Source organism: Eptatretus burgeri, chromosome 2 (assembly GCF_056783735.1).
Source record: "Eptatretus burgeri isolate ZD-2024b chromosome 2, Ebu_testis_v1, whole genome shotgun sequence".
NCBI classification, from domain to species: Eukaryota; Metazoa; Chordata; class Myxini; order Myxiniformes; family Myxinidae; genus Eptatretus; species Eptatretus burgeri.
The window spans coordinates 28,875,881-28,898,349 of NC_140962.1; the positions used below are offsets into that span (position 1 = coordinate 28,875,881).

The 22,469-nt window shown below is 47.5% G+C and overlaps 1 protein-coding gene across 5 annotated transcripts in view; it reads left to right on the forward strand.

The window, feature by feature from the left end:
* LOC147031690 (protein turtle homolog A-like) overlaps positions 1-22,469 on the forward strand; it is a 185,256-nt gene that overhangs the window by 142,371 nt on the left and 20,416 nt on the right. For all 5 annotated transcript variants that reach the window (XM_085852008.1, XM_085852002.1, XM_085852016.1 and 2 more), the window contains 4 exons: positions 10,078-10,162; positions 12,514-12,651; positions 12,994-13,018; positions 13,141-14,313. In XM_085852008.1, the coding sequence (XP_085708134.1) occupies positions 10,078-10,162; positions 12,514-12,651; positions 12,994-13,018; positions 13,141-14,313 (1,421 nt within the window). The remainder of the gene's footprint in view (positions 1-10,077; positions 10,163-12,513; positions 12,652-12,993; positions 13,019-13,140; positions 14,314-22,469) is intronic.

The window sequence follows — 22,469 nt, forward strand, 5'->3', positions numbered from 1 at the left end:
TATCGAAAAAAAAAAGTTTTTTCGGATTTTTTTCAAAAATTTAAAAGTCCCATTGCTAGGCAACGGTGGTGTCCATAGCAACGGTGCTCAAAAGCATACAACTAGATCCTGGTATGAACCTACCAGTAAAGTTTCATCAAAATTGGTTGACTCCTCTGGCCTCCAGAGCTCTCCATTACATACAAACAAACAGACAGACATACAGACAGACGGAAAACCTGAGACTAAGGGTAGTCAAGCGACCACCCAATTAGCGAGACACAACAACGGATAGTTGAGAGGAGAGGTGAGCTGTCCAGTTAGATAAAGTGGTGGAGAGTGTATCCAAGGTTGAAAGAGTGGTGATTGGAGCAGATTTCAATGGGTATGTTGGGGAAGGGAATAAAGAGGACGAGGAGGTTATGGTTAGGTACGGTCTCAACAAGAGAAATGTGGAAGGGCAAATGGTGGTAGAGTTTGCAAAAAGAATGGAAATGGCAGTGGTAAATACGTATTTCAAGAAGAAGGAGGAACACAGGGTGACATACAAGAGTGGAGGAAAGTGCACACAGGTGGATTACATCTTAAGTAGGAGATGCAACCTCAAAGAGATTAGTGACTGTAAGGTGGTGGCAGGGGAGAGTGTAGCTCAACAGCATCGATTGGTGGTCTGCAGGATGACTTTAGAGGTGAGGTTGAGGAAGAGAGTGAGGGCTGAACCAAGGACCAGATGGTGGAAGCTGAAGGAGGAAGACTGTTGCGTGAAATTTAGGGAGGAGGTGAGACAGGCGTTGGATGGTGGTAAAGATGGGTGGGATGATTGGACAACGACAGCAGAAGTGGTGAGGGAGATAGCTAGGAAGGTACTTGGTGTGACATCTGGACAGAGGAAGGAAGATAAGAAGACTTGGTGGTGAAACGAGGAAGTACAGGAAAGTATAAGGAAGAAAGGGTTGGCGAAAAGGAAGTGGGATAGTCAGAGAGATGAAGAAAGTAGGCAGGAGTACAAGGAGTGGTGGCTAAAGGCAAAAAGAGAGGTGGCAAAGGCCAAGGAAAAGGCATATGATGAGCTGTATGAGAAGTTGGATACAAAAGAAGGGGAAAAGGATTTATACCGATTGGAAAGACAGAGGGACCGAGCTGGGAAGGATGTGCTGCAGGTTAGGGTGATAAAGGACGCAGATGGGAATGTGCTGACGAGCGAGGAGAGTGTGTTGAGAAGGTGGATGGAGTACTTTGAGGAGCTGATGAATGAAGAAAATGAGAGAGAGGAGGTTGGAAGAGGTGGAGATAGTGAATCAGGAAGTGGGATGGATCAGTAAGGATGAAGTGAGGACTGCTATGAAGAGGATGAAAAGTGGAAAGGCGGTTGGCCCAGATGACATTCCAGTGGAGGCATGGAAGTGCTTAGGAGAGACGGCAGTGGGGTTTTTAACCAGATTGGTTCATAAAATCTTGGAAAGTGAGAGGATGCCAGAGGAGTGGAGATTAAGTGTACTGGTTACGATTGTCAAGAATAAGGGTGATGTGCAGAGCTGTGGAAATTACAGAGGGATAAAGTTGTTAAGCCACACCATGAAGTTGTGGGAAAGAGTAGTGGAAGCTCGGTTGAGAGGAGAGGTGACAATCTGTGAGCAGCAATATGGGTTTACGCAAGGAAGGAGCACCACTGATGTAATGTTTGCTTTGCGAATGTTGATGGAGAACTATAGGGAAGGCCAGAAGGATTTACATTGTGTGTTTGTGGATTTAGAGAAAGCTTATGATAGGGTGCCAAGAGAGGAGTTGTGGCATTGTATGAGGAAGTTGGGAGTGGTGGAGAAGTATGTGAGGATCGTGCAGGATATGTATGAGGACAGTGTGACAGCGGTGAGGTGTGCGGTAGGAATGGCGGACCGGTTTAAGGTAAAAGTGGGATTGCACCAAGGATCGACTCTGAGCCCTTTCCTGTTTGCAATGGTGATGGACAGGTTGACGGACGAGAGCAGACTGGAGTTTCCATGGACTATGATGTTCGCGGATGACATCATGATCTGTAGGGAGAGTAGGGAGCAGGCTGAGGTGAACCTCGAGAGGTGGAGGTACGCACTGGAGAGAAGGGGAATGATAGTCAGTCGGAGTAAGACGGAGTACATGTGCGTAAATGAGAGGGAGGGTGGTGGTATGGTGCGGTTGCAAGGAATTGAGGTGGGGAAGGTGGATGGGTTTAAGTACTTGGGATCAACTGTCCAAAGTAACGGAGAGTGTGGTAGAGAAGTGAAAAAGAGAGTGCAGGCAGGATGGAGTGGTTGGAAAAGAGTTGCAGGAGTGATTTGTGACAGAAGGGTAGCTGCAAGAGTGAAGGGGAAAGTATATCAGATGGTAGTGAGACCAGCTATGTTGTATGGTTTGGAGGAGTTGGCGCTAACAAAAAGACAGGAAGCGGAGCTGGAGGTGGCAGAGCTAAAGATGCTGCAATTCTCGTTGGGAGTGACGAGGATGGACAGGATAAGGAATGAGTATATTAGAGGGACAGCGCAGGTAGGACGGTTTGGAGACAAAGTGAGAGAGGCGAGATTGAGATGGTTTGGACATGTGCACGGGAGGGAAGCGGAGTATATCGGGAGAAGGATGTTTAAGATGGAGCCGCCAGGCAGGAGGAGAAGACGAAGGCCAAAGAAGAGGTTCATGGATACGGTGAGGGCGGACATGCGGGTGGTTGGAGTGTCAATGGAAGATGTGGAGGATAGAGCGAAATGGAGACTGTTGATCCGCTGTGGCGACCCCTAATGGGAGCAAGCCGAAAGAAGAAGAAGAAAAACAAAGGATAGTTAGATCAAGCAAACCTCATGATGGATGATCACAAGTTTAATGTGTTTAGAGTCAGTGATTATAATTGTTAAGAAAAAGCGACAAAAACAACAATTAAAAACAATTAAAATGAATTTTTAAAATAAGCACCAAACTCAGTGGCATGTTTAGAGGATCCGCTCTGAGTCTAGGAGAACACCTTATATTTATTCTGACCCTCCGAGTTCAATTCTTATCCTGGCTGAGTCATATTAAAGACTTTTAAAATGGTACTTGATGCTTTGTCGTTAGATGCTCAGCACCTAGAGAGTAAAGGGTGTAAATAAACCCTGTAGATTGGCATCCATGGTGAGGAGGAAATTTCTCCTAATTAGTTGTCCCATTGCCTGTTTGGAGAAAAACGACATTATGACAAAGGATGGTGGGCTTGGGATCCTAGGATCCTGAGTTCAAATCCCACTTGGCTGTTGAATTAATACCAGGTGGGGTCGACTCTGCCTGTCATCCTTCTGAGTTCGGCAAAATGAGTGCCAGCTTGCTGGTATCCTGTGTCGGAGTGGTGAACTGTCCAGGATTGTACCCAATAGCCAAGGAGACTGCTTAGGCAGCACCAACACTGCACAGAGTATGGTCCCAATGGATAGATCGATGATATGGTGGAAGTGTGCAAAAGCCCTAAAATTAAACTTTGTAAAATTCTATGTTGTCTGGTAATATCCCACAGATCGGGGCAGCTGCTGTATCTGAGCCTGGTGTTGGCGCAGTGGTTAGGGCAGTGGCTTGGGATCCAAAAGGTCCCGAGTTCAAGCCCCGTTGGGCCACTGAATTGATACACCAGGGGTTGACTCAGCCTGTTATCCTTCCGAGGTCGGCGGAATGAGTACCAGTATACTGGGCCAGTGTATACCCCGGTTAAAATAGGTGTACCATATCCCTGTGTCGTAAGAGGCGACCAGGGTTGCGTCAGGAAGGGCATCCGGCATAAAACATGTGCCAAATCACGATGCGGATCATACGGATGATCCGCTGTGGCGACCCCGAACGGGAGCAGCCGAAAGAAGAAGAAGAAGAAGAAGAAGAAGAAGAAGAAGAAGAAGAAGGGGCAGCTGCTGTGTCTATCTTTTGATTCACAAAACGTTGCATGCCTCTGTAACAAGAGACGACTGTATATTGAAGTCCCATTTGAGGCGATTTGTGCAACATGATTAATTTATTATCATGATTATGTAGGCTTTGTCACTCCAGCTTTCTCACACAAACGTCTAATTTTGACTTGCCTTGAACATAGTTTCATGGCTATGAATGTGTATTGAACAGCTTTAGCAGCAGCCATGTTCATTTTGTGTTTTAAGAAAATTCACACTTTAACTAGAAATGATGGAGGTGTTAAGTATCCTATGTGCGCAAACCGAAAAGTGGGTTAAGCAATTGGTTCACTCTGTCTGTCTGTCTGTCTACAGATGTCAGTCTATGATCGAGGAATGACTTAATCAAAATTGAATGTTATATTTTGAACATTGTACTGTAGAACATGAATCGGACCACAAACTTGCAGTTTAGCAGTGCTTTGGCTCCAATTTTGGCAAATCGTACGGAATCCCATCCTGTTTGTGCATGCTCACAGAGGAGTGAGATAAATTTTACTTGGCAAAAAATTTTTTTGCCAAATATGTTTGTCTGTAGCGTTTGTCTGTCTGACTGTCTGACTGTCTGTTTGTCTGTCTGTTTGTCACACGATTTTTGGCCATAGTTTTCAAGCAATCGTTTGAAATTTATCGTGTGTGTAAGTGACCGGCCAAGGACAGCAACACTTCATTTTGCTGAAGATCCGAATCTGGATCCGAATCAAAGAATTTTTTAAGTGATTCTTGGTCATTGAGAGACAGGGCCAAAAATGATGTATTGCACAATGTCTCAAAAGGTTAGGGATGGATTCGGACGAAACTTGTGGACAGTTTGGGTGTGTGACCACGACAAATTGATTCCATTTTGGTGAAGATCCAAATCCGGATCCGACTACAAGAATGTTTGTAGTGATTCTTTACCAATGAGAGACCGGGCCAAAAATGATACATCGCACAACATCTCAAAATATTATGGATGGATTCACACGAAACTTGGTGGACCAGTTGGGTGTGTGAAAAGGACTAATTGATTCAATTTTGGTGAAGATTCCAATCCAAATCCAGATACGAGAATTTTTTTTCACTGATTCTTCACCATTGAGAAACGGGGCCAAAAACGATGTCAGATCAGGTCAGGTATGGGAGCATGTGCCAGAACAGCACGTCGCTGCGTCCACTTTCCGCCGGTACTCCAGGGGCCTCCGTCTGGCCATCCCCCAGGCAGATGCCAGGCCCATCCCCATCTCCTTGAGATGATGGTCAACCTGTTGCAACCATGAGGCACGTGGTCGACCCACTGGCCTCCTCCACTCATGAGACTCCCTCGCTGAGAGAATCTGGTGAGCAGGATCAGAGTCAGGAAAACGAGCCACATGTCCATACAGCCGCAACTGACGCTCACGGACTATGCAGGTAACAAATCTCATCCGAGTCTCTCTCAGCAACCGCTCGTTGGACACAAAATCCGACCAGCGATAGCCAAGGATTCTCCGAAGACACCTGGTACCAAAGGAATTAAGTCTCCGTCTCAGATCCTTGGTCAGAGTCCAAGTCTCGCACCCATAGAGCAAGACTGGAAGTACCAAGGACCTGAAGACTCGGACTTTCGTCCTCCCGCACAGGTACCGGCAGCGCCACACCCCATGATCCAGTGAATCCATGACTCCCCAAGCCCGACCCAGACGTCTATTGACCTCTGACTCGCAGCCAGCAGAGACATGAATATCACTGCCAAGGTAAGTGAATCTCTCCACGACCTCAACATCCTCACCACAAACAGACACAGACAGGACAGCAGCATCCAAGATGTCACCGAAAGCCTGGATCTTAGTTTTGACCCAAGAAACCCGTAATCCCAACGGCTCCGACTCCTCATTCAGCACCTCGAGGGCCCCCAAGAGGATGTCTAAAGTCTCCGCAAAGATGACTGCATCATCTGCAAAGTCAAGGTCCGAGATCTTGACATTCCCAAATGACGCACCGCAACTTGATCTCTCCGACATCCTCCCTAGAATCCAGTCCATACAAGTGCTGAAAAGTGTTGGGGCAAGTACACATCCCTGACGAACTCCAGTAACAACTGGAAATAAGTCAGAGATGGTACCACCACACTTCACAGCACTCTCAGTACCAGAGTAGAGTTCAGACATCAGATCGATCAGTTTTGGTGGCACCCCACGAAGACCAAGAATCCTCCAGAGGACATCCCGATTCACTGAATCGAACGCTTTAAAGAGATCAACATAGGCTGCAAGCAGCCCCTGCCGAAACTCTCATCTGCGTTCGGTGAGGACACGAAGTGCAAGGATACGGTCAATCGTTGACCTCTTTGGTGTAAAGCCTGACTGCTCTGGACGCTGGTGCTCAAGCAGATGGTGGCGAACCCTATCAAGAATTATCCGAGCAAAGACCTTGCCCGGCACTGAGAGCAGCGTCACCCCTCGGTAGTTGTTGCAGTCTTGGCGATCACCCTTCCCTTTCCAGAGAGGGACAACAAGGCCCCTCTTCCAGTCAGTTGGGATGATGCCTGTGTTCCAGGCAGAGCACAAAACTGCATGCAACGACACGAGTGCGGCATTTCCACCAGCCTTGAGAAGTTCGGCATGGATGCCACAGATCCCTGGAGCTTTGCCCCGTTTCAACTCGTTCACCGCAGCCCGTGTTTCCACAAGCGTAGGTGGACCACAGTTGATTCGAGGGTCAGCAACAGGGATTGTAACACCCTTGACGTCCAACTCGACAGTTGGAGGATCAGCCTGGTACAACCGCTCAAAGTAACCGGCCCAGCGGGCCTTCACTTCAGACTCCTCTGTCAAGAGCCTACCACTCTCTGCTCGAACTGTAGTGCTCTGAGGGATGGGCTTGGATGAACGTAATGCGCGAATTCCCCTGTAAGCAGGACGAGAATCACCTGACCACAGGTGATGCTCTACCCCCTCACAGATTCCTCGCACATAGGCCTCCTTGTCCACCCTCAGTGCACGTACAGTTTTACGCCTCAGCTCCCTGAACAGCTCAGCTCTGCCATTCAGCCTGGCCCTGCGACTCTGGTCAATGGTATCCAGTGTCCCTTGAGAGACAAAATTCTTCTTTGCCCTGCAGTGAGCTCCAAGGCATCCACCGGCAACATCAAGGACAGTGGTCTTGAAGGCGCTCCACAACTCTTCAGGACCCCCCAAAGCACCCAGACCCCCCAAGTGTCCACTCAGCCTGTTCGCAAACTCCTCAGCTACTCTCTCATCCCTGAGCTTGGCAACATCCAGCCTCGGCTGAGATGGTACCATTCTCCAGGATTTAAGGTGCAGCTTTAGAGTTGCTACAACAAGCCTGTGGTCAGTATTGAGGAACTGAGCACTCCGGTAGACCCTGCAGTTCTGGATCATCCTCCAACGACCGTCAATGAGGACATGGTCAATCTCCTTTGCCACACCGCCAGCGTTGGAATACCAAGTCCAGCGATGAGCTTGTGGGCACTGAAACCATGAACCAGCCACCCTAAGTCCATGACTTCTTGCAAAGTCAAGGAACTTAGTGCTATTGTGGTTCATATTTCCTGACCCATGGGGACCAACACACACCTCATAACCGTCCCTATCAGTTCCAGTCGATGCGTTGAAATCCCCCAAGACTAGAAGTGTATCTCGTCTGGGGCACTGATCAACCACAGACTCGAGTGTGGCGTAGAATGCGTCCTTCACGGTGAGATCACTCGCCTCAGTCGGAGCATAAACAGACACCAGGGAAATGACACCTAAGGAGTGACGAATCCTTAATCTCATAATATGCTCGTTGACCGGTGTTACCTCAATTATCATTGGGGTCAGCTTATTGGACACAGCTACAGCAACTCCTTGGGTATGGTAACCATCAGAGTGACCAGACCAATAGTAGGTGTAACCACCCACCATTATCTCGCCGCAATCCGGTCTCCGAACCTCAGAGAGAGCTGCAATCCCGATGTCCAAATGCTTGAGCTCAGATGATAACAGAGACAGGTGATCATCCTCTCTTAGTGATAGGACATTCCAGGCACCCACCCGAAGGGACCGCCTCAGGTTAACCCAAGGAGACCGCCGTCTGGTGGACGACACCTCAGCACCACTCCGACACACTCTCCCGCAATCTGACCCAGGGATGTTACCCCGTGGTTTCCCTCCTATCAAAGATTGTGGGTCCAGAAGGCTTTGCCCAAATCCCGTCATCCGGTGAGCTGCCCTGCGAAGGGAAGCTGCACAGGAGGTACTCCCACGGAGTGGGTTTTCAGAGTTTTTTGCGTTTTTGCGTTTTGCGGAATGAAGGGTTTTACGGTGGCCGGAGTGCAAATCCTGCCACCAACCTCCTAATAAGAAGTGACCCAACTGCAGGAGGACGTCCGCAGACACAGTTGGGCACTAGAGATGGATGGCCGTTGGCTCACAAGGAGCTCCTCCGCCCTTTGACAGGTTTTGTTTTTAATCCTGCTGGGTGTCCATATCCAAACACCCTCCTCACCAGAAAACCTGGTGGGGGAGACGGTTTAGTCGCCGACAACCCGACCATGGAACAGGTTAGTACAGGTTTACATGGTACCTGTAGCAGGTCACAGATCGAACCTGACCTGACAGAAAACGATGTATCGCATGATATCTCTAAAAGTTGTGGATGATTTGTGACAAAACTAGGTGGATGAGTTGGTTCGGTAACAAGAACAAGCCGATTCAATTTTGGCTTAGGTCCGGATTCAGATCCGGCCTATCAGTGAGATACAAAATGTGAACTATTCAGCTTGACGGAGGTATGTGCTTTACTGAATGACGTTCGGTTTTGCCAAATGTCGCTCTATGAGTGATTTTTCATTCTGGTCTCTCCGCCTTTTTGGCAATCAAACAAAATTGAAAATTATTCCAAACAGGAAACACACTGTTTTTAAGGATGTCTTAAAGGACACAAACAACAGGCACGAATAACTAATGTCATGTGTTAGATAGGGTGAGGTAATAGCGACTGAGTCAATGGCGGTAAACTTCCAAATTTTTAGCAGCGTCTCGCGTAGCGAACGCTGCTCTAAGAGAGCTCGGTGTTGTTGTTGTTGTTGTTGTTGTTGTTGTTGTTGTTGTTCTTCTTCTTCTTCTTCTTCTTCTTCTTCTTCTTCTTCTTCTTCTTCTTCTTCTTCTTCTTCTTCTTCTTCTTCTTCTTCTTCTTCTTCTTCTTCTTCTTCTTCTTCTTCTTCTTCTTCTTCTTCTTCTTCTTCTTCTTCTTCTTCTTCTTCTTCTTCTTCTTCTTCTTCTTCTTGTGAAGACAAAACCTTTATATTAGGACTCGGCTTTTTTGTATACGGGATCCGGATCTCCTTAAATACTAAACACTTGTACACATCCTTGCATTGAGGGTGCCTTTTGAGAGCATCTATCATGAACTTTTAAATATATTCGGACATTTGCTTTAAAGTTTCGAAAAGTTCACGTTACTATTGAAAGATTATTCCATTTAATGTACTGTAATTTCGTAAATACACGATTTATTTCGTAAATACACTATATTTCGTAAATACGTAAATACACTATGACGGGTCTCGCTATTGGCTTAATCAAGGCACGTGACAAAATATCGGAAGTTGTTTTTTTTTTGTTCTTTTTGTTTTTTAGCCGACAAAACCTTTAGGACGCTGCTCTTGGACACATTTGTCCTTGTTATTCTACGACCTTTCAAAACTTTATTTTATTTCAATTGATTGATATAGTTGAACACTGAAAAATGCACATCACCTTCTTGGCACTTACAAAAGCCCCAGTTTAGTAGTACTTCGACAAAATATTACGTCATTTTATGCCATCTTGACCAATCAAATTTGTCACTCGTTCTCTTCAGCTTTGGGGAATATCTATATTCAGACAAAATTGCAGCTCATGGGAAATATAGATTGTGCTCGGAAATGCAAAGTTTTCTGAAGACTGTGTGGGTCCGGTGTTCTATGAACACGGTGTTTTGGATTGTTCAACAGGAATTCATAATGACAGCATATGTACTCAACTTCTGATATCCTATAATGAACACAAGAGGGTTCATTTCAGTTTGGCTCGGTTCCAGAAAAAACATTCTGAACTTTGCAGTTGAGATGAAACATCATTTACACAAAACTTGCTGGATTGTGTAACAGTTATTTGCGCTGTCTTGATCCTGCACTCTTCTACATTTTTTTTCACAGGATGTGACCTACAAATTTCGAGTCCGGACCGGATCCGGTGGTGTTGTTGGACTACCAAGCAAGCCAATCACACTCTATATCAGTGGTATTTTCTCACTCGCTTCGACATGATAATTTAATTACAGTCTCAGTGATAGCAGTGGACACTGCGTCACAGAGCAAGCTGCCTTTATGATGGGAACATGAAGTCTGCATTTGGGTTGTGCACATTTTAGAAATCTTTCAAAAATCTTTCAAAAAGAGTATACCGTTACCTTGCCCAAATTCCCTGTTTGGAACGAGCTGTATAAAATGCACTGTATGCAGTCCTGGACTGGAGAGTGCTTGGAAATGCATATGGCACAGGCATGATGAACCAATTGACATTTCCTCAATAATTATTTGGTCAAAACTTAATTACTTGGTCAAATGAAAGACCTGCTCTTGGTTCAAAGATGCCATGAAATATTTATCATGGAATCAGTGCAGGAATGTCTTTATGCTGTGTAATAACCAAGCACCACTATTGTTTCCACTTGGTTCCAACTACCTCGAGGGTTGATCGCAGTTAGAAACGTATCGGGTAAGTATGTTTCCTAGACCTAGTTTGTTACCACGAGATTTTATTTTTTGTGATTCAGGAAGTTGATGAATAACCACATTTGGTTGGTTATATGAGGGTGGTTCAAGGTGGACTTGGATCTTTTTTTTGTTGGTGATAGAAATGTGGGTAATGATCTTGTCTACCTGTGGAATGGAGTTGTGTTTTGAAGTGAGAAAAGATAATATTAAATCAGCTGGAATTCAGAGGAGACTGCTTGCACAGGGTGAGGAATTTCTTTCATGTACCTAATAGTGTATTTAAATGGTGAGCAATCTTGAACATTTTATATGGAACAACAACCAGCTGCTGTCACCGAAGCACGCGTTGAACGTGTTTAAAATAGAAATTCTGGGACTCACCGGATTACATGTGAAATCACAGAAAAAATTGGATGTCAGTGCTGGAAATGTGAAATTCTTACATTAAATTCAATAAACCCTGGGGTCGATGGAACCAAAAGACCTCGTGCTGCCGTGAGCTGGGGTCTTGGCATGGTCCCAGAAGTCCAATTGACTTTCCCCAAGGAATGATGTGCCGGTAGCCTCGATGGTGGAAAAAAAAAACCTCGCTGTGATCCATTCTCGAGGATTAGCTGAGCTAGCTGTCAGCTCTTGCAATTGTGACCGTAAATTTGCATTACGTTAGGTCAACCTCTCACCATGGATTTGTATATATATATATATATATATATATATATATATATATATATATATATATATATATATATATATATATTTATATATACATACTTTTGTCCTCGTCACATCCAACTCATCCACCAAGTTTCGTCCGAATCTAGCCATAACTTTTTCAGATATCGTGCTATATATCGTATTTGGCCCTATCTCACAATGGTGAAAATCACAACAATGAATAAATTTTTGTATTCGGATCTTCAAGAAAAACTAATCAATTCATCCTTGTCACACATCCAACCTGTCCACCAGGTTTCATCCGAATCTGTCCATAACTTTTTCAGATGCCATGCTCACAGGCAGACAGACAGACAGACAGCCAAATAGACAGAGAGGGGTGAAAACATAACCTCCGACCACCTTCGGTGGCAGTTGTAATGACGTTGGGAGCTCGTTTCAGGTATTATCTCTTTCTTGTCTGGATAAAACTGGCAATCAGTGAGGTTTTTAAATCAGCGTGTTTCGGCTGTGCCTGGTGTAAGAGACAGGACAGAAACAGTTCACAGGTTTCCTGAGGCAGAGCAATCTCATATCGAGCCATTGCCCGCCTTCTCATCTCTTTGAACGACTCAAATAACATCTTGTTGGCGCTTTAGTTAACAATCGATAAAGAAGTCTATTCACAGCTCCTCAACTATCCGCATTTCCATCCAAAAGATTTTTACACACATGGCATCAAGGCACTGCCACATCAATTGATAATACTACTTCTTTCTTATGTAGCACATGGCTCCAGGTAGTGTCATTTGCTGATGGCGCAGCTGTGTTACTGATGCATTGCTCCCTATAGTTTAGAGCAGGAATTTGTCATTTATTTCAGTTGCCGGCGATAGCTCGTCCACTCTTCGCGAAGAACACCCTCGAAGAGTCTAAGCTATCCTGCCAGTCCGATATGACAAATGCGTCATAGCACATTTGATAGCAGATTTGCAGTCAAATTTGCAGATTTGCAGTCAGATTTGCCAAGATAGCAGGAGAATATCTTGAAGATGTGGTTAAGACTTCATCAACTCACTTGTACCTTTTGATTTTTCTCAAATAAAAAGTCCACATCAACCTTGAATGACCCTCGCAAATTCACATGACCAAGCCATAAAAAGGGGATATGTGCTTTGGTGACCAACACTAGGACTCTAATGTAAGACTTCCTTCCCACAGGTCCTGTAATACGATGGCCACCCCTGCTTGTGGGTTTGTTATCTGGTCTGGCTTTTCTCGCCTCATCTCTTCTGCTCTCAGCTGTGGCTGGTTGCCTTGTAGCGCGGCGTCGTGCTCACCGTGCTGCACACAGACACCGTGCGTACAACCAACTATCCTGGAATCACCAGCATTGCAGTTTTACACCTGGGAGGGTGATCTGGATGTGCAAAAACTCTTTCATTGACCTGAGTTGTGCAACCTTGATGTTCCCAGGCTGATCCTTTTGTTGCCAAAACCCAAACCATGATCACCCAACACTGACACATGCACCCCATCAGCAGGAAATTATTCTTTCACAGTTATTAGATCACTCGGTCATTCTGTCTCATGCAATTATTCAAATACAGTCACTCTTTCTTAAGCCTTATCCACTGTCACCCAGTCACTTACACATAGCCACTCACTATGAGTCTAATGCAAATTTTACATTTTTTACAGGTATCTTTGGTTTGGGTTTTGAAAGGTAAATATTATTTTCTTTCACATAATTAACTTATTAATCACTAAACTCAACTCTAACCTTGAGTAATTTTAGTACTCATGGTAAGTTGCATTTGCTGAGATGAGGTTTCTGTGCATTACCAGGTCTGAAATTCATCCAGATGGCAAAGGACAGCCATATCCTGTTCGGCTTGTGCTTGCTTCCCTTCCCGAATCCCAGCCTGACATGAAAGGCCTACTCTCACAAAACGATTCTGGGCCATCACAAAATTCGGCTGTGGCTTCCTCGTCTTGCTGTGGTCTAACGAGGCATCGATGGTCCAGAAAACATTCTGAGGTGGTGTTGCACACTGAGCAGGGTTCACTACCAGGGCTTGGGTCTGGAGACAATGTTGAAAATGACAGCCCCACTCCTGAGCGAATTGCACGAAACATGGATGGGCGCTTTGTGGTGAGTGGCTTACTCAAGGGGGTGGCTTGCAGCCCACCAACACCACCTCCTCTTCAGGATCCACCACCAATAAGTACTCAACAGACCCAACCTCTGTGGCATCGAGTTTTTGGTGCCTTGGGAATGTCAAAAACACACTTCAAGCTACAAAGTTGTTTGCCAGGACAGGAGTTTGAGATGGCTTCAGATATGGAGAAGAGTGACCAGAAAAAGTGTGACGACCATAATGGTCATGAGGATAACTATGACATTCTTAATTCTGGAAAGCAGAACATTGATATAAGAGAAAAGCATAGTTTTGAGGACACTGAGGGAGTAATGGAAGATGAGCTCGATTTAGACAAAGAGGCCAAGACAGATTGGAATGGCAGAAAAGAAGAAAAAAATATGACTGCTGGATTATGCAGCAGTGTTTTGCAGGCTGACAGGGACAGCAATTTTAAGAGACTTATTAGGGATGCTGCTGACACGGCAAACTCTTCGACACCCATTGAGACTGCTGACAATTCTGGAAGATTTTGCAGAGGGGATGCTGACAAAGGAAATGAGCCAACAACCTGCAATAACCTTTCTCACACTCATGTTGTCAAAGACTGTTGTGGCAGTCTCATTTGTCATAACCAAGCTGTAAGTAGTGGGGGCATCATGAAGGATGATGCCCATATTGCCACTACTTGCTTTCCTCAAGACTATGCCAGTTGTGCCCATGCTGCCACTGGCAGTGTTGACAATGGCCATATTGCGAATCGAGGCAGCCACATTTCTGGGATGTGGCCTGCATCAGGCATTGTGTTATGTACTTCACCTTTTACTGACAGCAGTTGTATCTGCAGTAATGACAGTGGCTTCACTCAACCCGACTGCAGGTTTGTACTTCATTGTTGTATTGTTTAGTGGTTGTTAATTGGATTATATCAGGAGTGCATGGGAGAACAATATAATTACTTGAGACTTCCTTACAATGGAAGTTTTCTGTTTGTGAAATTCAGGGTTCTGAGATTTTATACAAGTCACTCTCACCTTTGTAAAAAGGAACAATTTCCTACCAAGCTTTGAGGCAAGATGGTGCTCGTCACCAAGAGGTCGACGGCAACTTTTGAAATTTGGAATTTGTTCAGGGTGCTGGCGATAGCTCAGCTACTCTTCGCTAAGCACACCATGGGATCTTTCACGTCCGCGAACTAATGCCGGTAGATGGGATGCCCAGTTTAATGTCCATCCGAGTGACGGTACACACATTGAAATAGCATACCTGTAAAACACTGAGTTGAGAGCTTATAGCTGGGCCAAGATTCAAACCCAGACTAGACAGCTTAGACATGAATGTGCACACACCAAGACCATGTCCTGCCAGCATGCGTATATATGTATGTATGTATGTATGTATGTATATATATATCTTCTTCTTCTTCTTTCGGCTTCTCCCGTTCGGGGTCGCCACAGCGGATCATCCGTCTGATCCGCATCGTGATTTGGCACATGTTTTCTGCCGGATGCCCTTCCTGACGCAACCCTGGTCGCCTCTTACAACACAGGGATATGGTACACCTATTTTAACCGGGGTATACACTGGTCCAGTACACTGGTACTCACTTTGCCGACCTCGGAAGGATGACAGGCTGAGTCAACCCCCTGGTGTATTAATTCAGTGGCCCAACGGGGCTTGAACTCAGGACCTTTTGGATCCCAAGCCGCTGCCCTCACCACTGCGCCAACACCAGGCTCATATATATATATATATATATATATATATATATATATATATATATATATATATATGCAATTGTGACCGTAAATTTGGTATATAAATATATATATATATATGCAATTGTGACCGTAAATTTGGTATATAAATATATATATATATATATATATATATATATATATATATATATATATATATATATATATATATGAATAAATATATATATGAATAAATATATATATATATATATATATATATATATGAATAAATATATATATATATATATATATATATATGAATATATATATATATATATGTATGTATGTATATATATATATATATATATATATATATATATATAAAGCCTGGTGTTGGCGCAGTGGTTAGGGCAGCGGCTTGGGATCCAAAAGGTCCTGAGTTCAAGCCCCGTTGGGCCACTGAATTAATACACCAGGGGGTTGACTCAGCCTGTCATCCTTCCGAGGTCGGCGAAGTGAGTACCAGTGTACTGGACCAGTGTATACCCCGGTTAAAATAGGTGTACCATATCCCTGTGTCGTAAGAGGCGACCAGGGTTGCGTCAGGAAGGGCATCTGGCATAAAACCTGTGCCAAATCAGTATGCGGATCATAACGGATGATCCGCTGTGGCGACCCCTAACGGAAGCAGGCGAAAGAAGGAGAAGATATATATATATATATATATATATATATATATATATATATATATATATATATATATATATATATATGCATACTGTGTGTGTGTGTGTGTGTGTGTGTGTGTGTGTGTGTGTGTGTGTGTGTGTATATTGCGAATTAACGCCCGCCGGCGTGCGATCAGCCGCGTAACTCGAATCGTGACCGCGTCCCCACCGGTCGGACAATTCAGTCGTGACCCTCCTTGGAACTACCGCCAGGAGCTAGTCACGGGTGGGGGTTTTAACCCCACCACGATCGTGCCAATTGCCCACCCGCGCAGGATAGGGTTGCTTGCCAAATTCGACCTGCCTAAGTACCTGCGTGAGTAGTCGACCGGGCGATCGTACCTCGCCGCAGGTCGGCCGAGGACACGAACCGCATAAGCAGTCCATTCCGTGCTACAGTGATAACCGAGCGGTTTTATCGCAGACCTCGACGGATGTGATTCTGTTTACCGGTTTACCTTGGGCCCTTGGCCTACCGCGGCCGACTAGCCCAGTGCCCAGGGTACCCACTCAGCGATACTCACCGTTCGTAGCCACACTCCCAGCCCGTCAACAGGGCTCCTGTACCCCTCCAATGGGTATCGAGCCTACGTTCCCACCAACAGCAAAACGACCTCCATTTTGTCAATTTGACTAACCCAGCTAACTCACTCTACACTGACCCCGGGGTCCCTTGGGCGGGAGTCACCCCTCCCCCTCCAATCACTCATCGCACTATGCATTCCACAATCACTCCATGCACTCAGACCCGCTGGCCTCACTCACTCAACATGTTTCATTTCCACTCCTCTTCTCACACATTCCATCGCTGATCACTGCCATTCTGCTCACTAAATCCCCTCATCTACCTCGTGCTCCCTCGTCATCCCTTAAACTACAGCACCTTCCATTTAACACGACGTAGCTAAGCTACGTCCCCTCTGCACATCGAAAGTCTGTCACTGTTTTCCAAATTCTCAAAATCTCTTCCCCATCCTAAATCTCAACTACAATCCCTCTAACTAATCCATTCCACGGGCCCCATGAGGATTTACCCCTGCCCAATGAGACCGGTCTAGCTAAACTAACCCATCCCCCTAACTAGTTGTCATCCTGTGCCCTGGGCAGGGGGGTCTTCCACCCCTTACCCGGGAATCCTATTCACCCGAAAGTGAGGCTTGCTTTTCTCAACTTTTTATTTTATTTTATTTTTAAATGCACACCACCAGCGCGGCAACTCGCAACCTGCACACCTTGCCCGTGACGTCATGGCAGCTGTTCGCGTACCTCATCCCTCTTGGACGGTACCATCCAGCAGGGATACCCCTCCTGCTGGATTCCAACCCTACGTGCAGCCATGACGTCACCCTGCGCATGCAAAAGCAAACCTCGCATTTCGAGGGGTTCCTGACGCGAACACATGTGCTCTGCTCGTCGGAGCTTTACACAAACACGCTCGCGTGGAGAACCCGTCCGGTCCAAATCCGTAATCCAGCCTACCTTTTGCCCGTCCGTGGGATCGGCAACATCTACCGCTGGCATTTATGGACCGGGTTTCACTCCCGCAAGCGCGCACGAGGCGGTCTCGTGTGAAGAACAGCCCGAACCTCGCGCTCGCTTCTGGGTAAACCCGGCGCGGTCCCCAATGCAACTACGGCCGCTACCCGGCCTCTATCCCTTATCTGTCGCAGTCGTCATCTCCATTCAACACACGCACTCCCACGTGTCACGACTCTCACACACCATTCCATGACACTCACACTCGGAGACGCGGCTGCGTGCTCCCGCATGCCGACTGTCATCTCCCTTGCATACCGCTCTCTCACACACACGGTCTCTCTTGCACTCGGCCGTTCACTCACGCATGCCATTTCCCTTGCACACGTGGTTCCATTCACACACGGCCGTTCACCCGCACCCGTGGTTCCTTTCACCCACGGTGTGCTGGGGGCACGCACTTCGGCTCACTCGCAACCACACCACTCACACACGGGGTTTCACTCCCACTCGGGGTCTCATCCACACACGGGGTCTCTGTCACACACGCGGTCGCTCTCACACACGCCGTTGCACCCACGCTATGTGCGCGTTGCAGCACGCATTTCACCACGCTCGTATACACATATGTTGACACCACACACACCGGGACCACACTCGTAACCACACTGGGGATTCGCGCCACCACTAGGGGTTCCGGGGTCTCTATACGCCCCAAGCTCCGCATGCACCCGTCCACAGCACTCGTCCCCTCTAACTCGCGAAGCTCGACCGGACCCACCTGGTGGTGAACCGCTTCAAGGGGGCATATTCCCTCCCCTCGTTCCTGGAGGAGGCTATCCAGCTGCTCGCACCGGGTCTCGAGACATTCCGCGAGCTCGCCCCCATTATCCTCCACTACCTCCGTGTGTGTGTGCTCGTTTTTCACCCCGTCTTTATCGTGTAGTCTCTCCGCTACCGTTTCCATCTCCCACGTCTCTGTACATTTTATTTCCTTTATTATCTCTGTCGTCTCCACGTGTCTCTTACACGTCACAGTCACCACATTTACTTTTTCCCTCTGTGTCACCGTCACTTCCTTTGTCACCTGCTCGAGTCTCACCCAACGCATCTCCTGAATTAATTTGTCCTCACCTGCCTCCATTGCGGGCCTGGCAGCCGTTGCACTCCCCCTCAGCTCGTTCGCTCCAGCATGTGGCGGCGCCATTTTGAGCTCCACTGCCCGCGTTTCGCTCCCCGCAATTGCCATTATGCCTTCCTGCAGGCCTCTGCCCATGCTCTGCATATCACCCCGCATTTTTTTTCATTTCTTCCTTTAATTGGTCTTGTCCCTCCTTTACTTTCTCCAGCCCATTCTGCAGGCCCGCACCCATGCACTGCATTTCTTCCCGCAGCGTTTGGACATTGCCATCCATTTTCGCATTCATTTCCTGCGCATTTGTTTTCATATCGTTCATTGCTTGTAAGAACATGTCGAGTACACTCGGCTGAGCCGATTCGGCAAGGATCGGGGGGTTTTGGCGAAGAGGGGGAGGGGAGGTGTCATATACCGCGGCCACTGCCGCGCCCATTTCGGGCTCTGGGTTTGGTGAGGGGAGAAATTGTTCCTGCACAACAAGCATTTCCTGCTCGGAGTTCTCATCCTGAGCCATGGATTCAAACATTTCTAAATCCATTTCTACCCCCGGCACCCGCTCGCCTTGAAATGCCATCTTATTTCTCGGAAGAAATTAATTTAGATCGCTCGTAATTTGGGGGAGGGGGGGACGGGGGGTTGCTTCGCACACCCCTGGTCCGACTCCTGTAAATTTAGTTGGAGACCGGGGTGGATTCGAATCCCACACTCCTGAACACCAGTGTTGCGAATTCGCGCCCGCCGGCATGCGATCGGCCGCGTAACTCGAATCGTGACTGCGTCATCCACCGGTCGGACAATTCAGTCGTGACCCTCCTTGGAACTACTGCCAGGAGCTAGTCACGGGTGGGGGTTTAACCTCACCACGATCGTGCCAATTGTCCAACCACGCAGGATAGGGTTGCTCGCCAAATTCGACCTACCTAAGTACCTGCGCGAGAAGTCGACCGGGCGATTATACCTCGCCGCAGGTCGGCCTTGGACACGAACCGCTTAAGCAGTCTGTTCCGTGCTGCAGTGATAACCGAGTGGTGTTATCGCCGACCTCGACGAATGTGATTCTGTTTACCGGGTACTTACACCCCTCTACCAATTTCTTCCGTGATGCAAGATGGCACTTTCAAAACAGGGAATAGGACGCAATGAACGGGGAACAGTTCAATAAGCACATTTATTAGTCATTGCACGTATTTACAGTCACATTAATGAATCATGCACGTATGTACAGTCAAAGCAAGCAGATAAAAGAACTACCACCGAATAAAGTGTTTTATTCGCACACACAGTCACTTAAACAAGTCTACTTACTAGACGGCGCCACCACATGCATTTATACAAAAAGCAAAGAAAAGCCACCCCCAAAGACATGGGTGACAGACAGGTCCGTGGACCGAATGTGCCGTGAAGCCTGGATGAACGGTCAGGCCCACGAGACCGAAGGGTCTTACCCGCGCCCTCGTGGCGCGATGGTGGGCAGGTCGCGACATCTACTCCCCCATGGCCTGGCGTGGCCGCGCCTGTCCTCAGGCACCCGGCTTGGTTGGTGAGCTCTCTCCGGCGTTCTCCACCCGGATGCGCAGGCTCACGCTACACAGCAGGCACCACGGAACGGACAGGGTTACCGGCGCTCTCTCAGCGTGGATGCTCGGTATGGGGGGAATTGCTGGTGCCCTCTCAGCATGTCGATGCTCTCTCAGCAGGTCAATGCTCTCTCAGCGAGACGGAGTTACCGGCACTCTCTCTCTCTCTGCGCGGATGCTCGGTATGGGGGAATTGCTGATGCTCTCTCAGCACGTCGATGCCCTCTTAGCCAGTCGATGCTCTTTAAGCGAGTTGACGCTCGAATGAGCACCCTGGACCGCCTTGGCTCCGGCAAACTCTCCCTGGCTGTGGTCTCCACTTCGCCCTTTTCCCCGGCGGTGATCTCCACGTAGCCCTCTGGTTTGGCTCCGAGCCCCTCTCCGCATCCCTGCTCCGTTCACCAGCTCTCGCTCTGACACCACGACCGTCTCCCCACAACTGGCTGTCTTGAGCTCTGTCTCTCGAAAACTGAACCCAGACTGACTTGTAACTGATCGCGAGCTCATCTGCCCCACCACTGACTGCGAGCTCCGTTCACCAACACTGGCAACCGACCCACCGACACTTCTCTCGACACTGCCTCGAGCTCCGTAAAACCGACTGGCTGTGAACTCCGTTCTGCTCGCCCTTTTATAGGGCCGGGGAAGCAAGAATCGACCACTGACCCTTGACCTCCAACCCTGGCAAAGTTGACGTGGGAGAAATCACCAAAACACTCGCTCGACAGCGTGACCCCTGACCCCGGCAGAGCCGATGTGTGTAATTCATCAAGGCTTCGCCTCGACAGCATGGCTTCGTCTTGGCCGAGCCGATGTGTGGAATTCACCGAGGCTTCGCCTCGACTGCGCGGCTTCATCCCGGCCGAGCAGATGTGTGTAATCCACCGAGGCTTCGTCTCGACAGCGCGGCTTCGACCCCGCCGAGCCGATGTGTGTAAATTCACCAAGGCTTTGCCTCGACAGCGCGACCTTTGCCCCCAGCTAAGCGGAGGTCACGGGAATCATCGGAGCGCTCGTCCTGACAGCGTGAACTCTGACCCCGGCAAAGCGGACATGGTAGAAATCATCGGAGCGATCGTCCTGACAGCGTGAAGATGGCGTTGTCTCAGGGATGGAGGTGAAGCGATGTTTGCGGGGTGGCATTGTTGATGGTAGTGAAGGGAAAAGGGCGAAGGTGGTGGTGGTTTGGGAATGATGTTGGTGGTGACGATTTGGTTGTTGTGGGCGTCTTTTGAGAATGGCGGTGAAGCGATGTTTGCGGGGTGGAATTGTGGAGGTAAAGAGGCGAAGGTGATGGTGTTTGAGTTGTAGTTGTTTGGGAATGATGTTGGTGGTGGCGATTTGGTTGTTGGGGGATGATTGGTCCAAATTAATGTTAGAGAAAAGAAAAACGGCTATCTCAAAGCATCGCAGCCCGGTTTTAACAATGGTGGGGAACTATCTGCACATAAACTTACCGGCATAACTGATCTAAGGACCTTTCTGGTGTTGTGCAAATTAATGCAGCCGTAACAATATATATATATATATATATATATATATATATATATATATATATATATATATATATATATATATATATATATATATATATATATATATATATATATACACTGAACAAAAATATAAATGCACCAAGCACAAAATTATAAACGCACCAAGCGATTGTTACTATTTTACCTCGAACTCATTAATACTAAATCTTCACAACAATTTGGTTATAGAATCCATGACAATTGAGCATTGAATTTCAAAGAGTTCCTTGAGAATTCTGGCGACAGTCTTTGCACTACAACAGCCAACACAACCGAGGTGTCACTGTCAGAGTTCACACAGTCAGTAGCGGGTGTGTCCACCGTTGGCGTCGCGCAGAGCGGTGCATCTCCGGCGCATGGACATCACCAGATTATCGATGGTGGCCTGAGGGATGTTTTCCCATTCCTCCTGGAGAGCCACACGGAGCTGGCAGACGTTCTCTGGGACTGCGTAACGTTGTCGTACGCGTCGATCAAGAACGTCCCAAAGGTGCTCGATGGGCGACATGTCGGGAGAATATGGAGGCCAGTCGAGGACATCAATGTCCTCCTCACCGAGGAAGTCCATGCAGATCCTGGCAACATGGGGGCGAGCATTGTCGTGCTGAAACGTCACATGGTGAAGGCGCACAAATGGCATGACGATGGGTCTGAGTATCTCGTCCCTGTACCGCTGCCCGTTCAAGTTGCCTTCAATGAAATGAAGCCGAGTGCACTCTCCATGGCATATGCCTGCCCACACCATAACACTGGCACCACCGTGTGACACCCGACGAAGGACATTGGCGTCAGTGTAGTGCTCCCCAGCCCGACGCCAGATGCGGAGTCTGCCATCAGCCCGATACAGCTGGAACCGCGACTCATCGGTGAACAGCACTCCTCCAT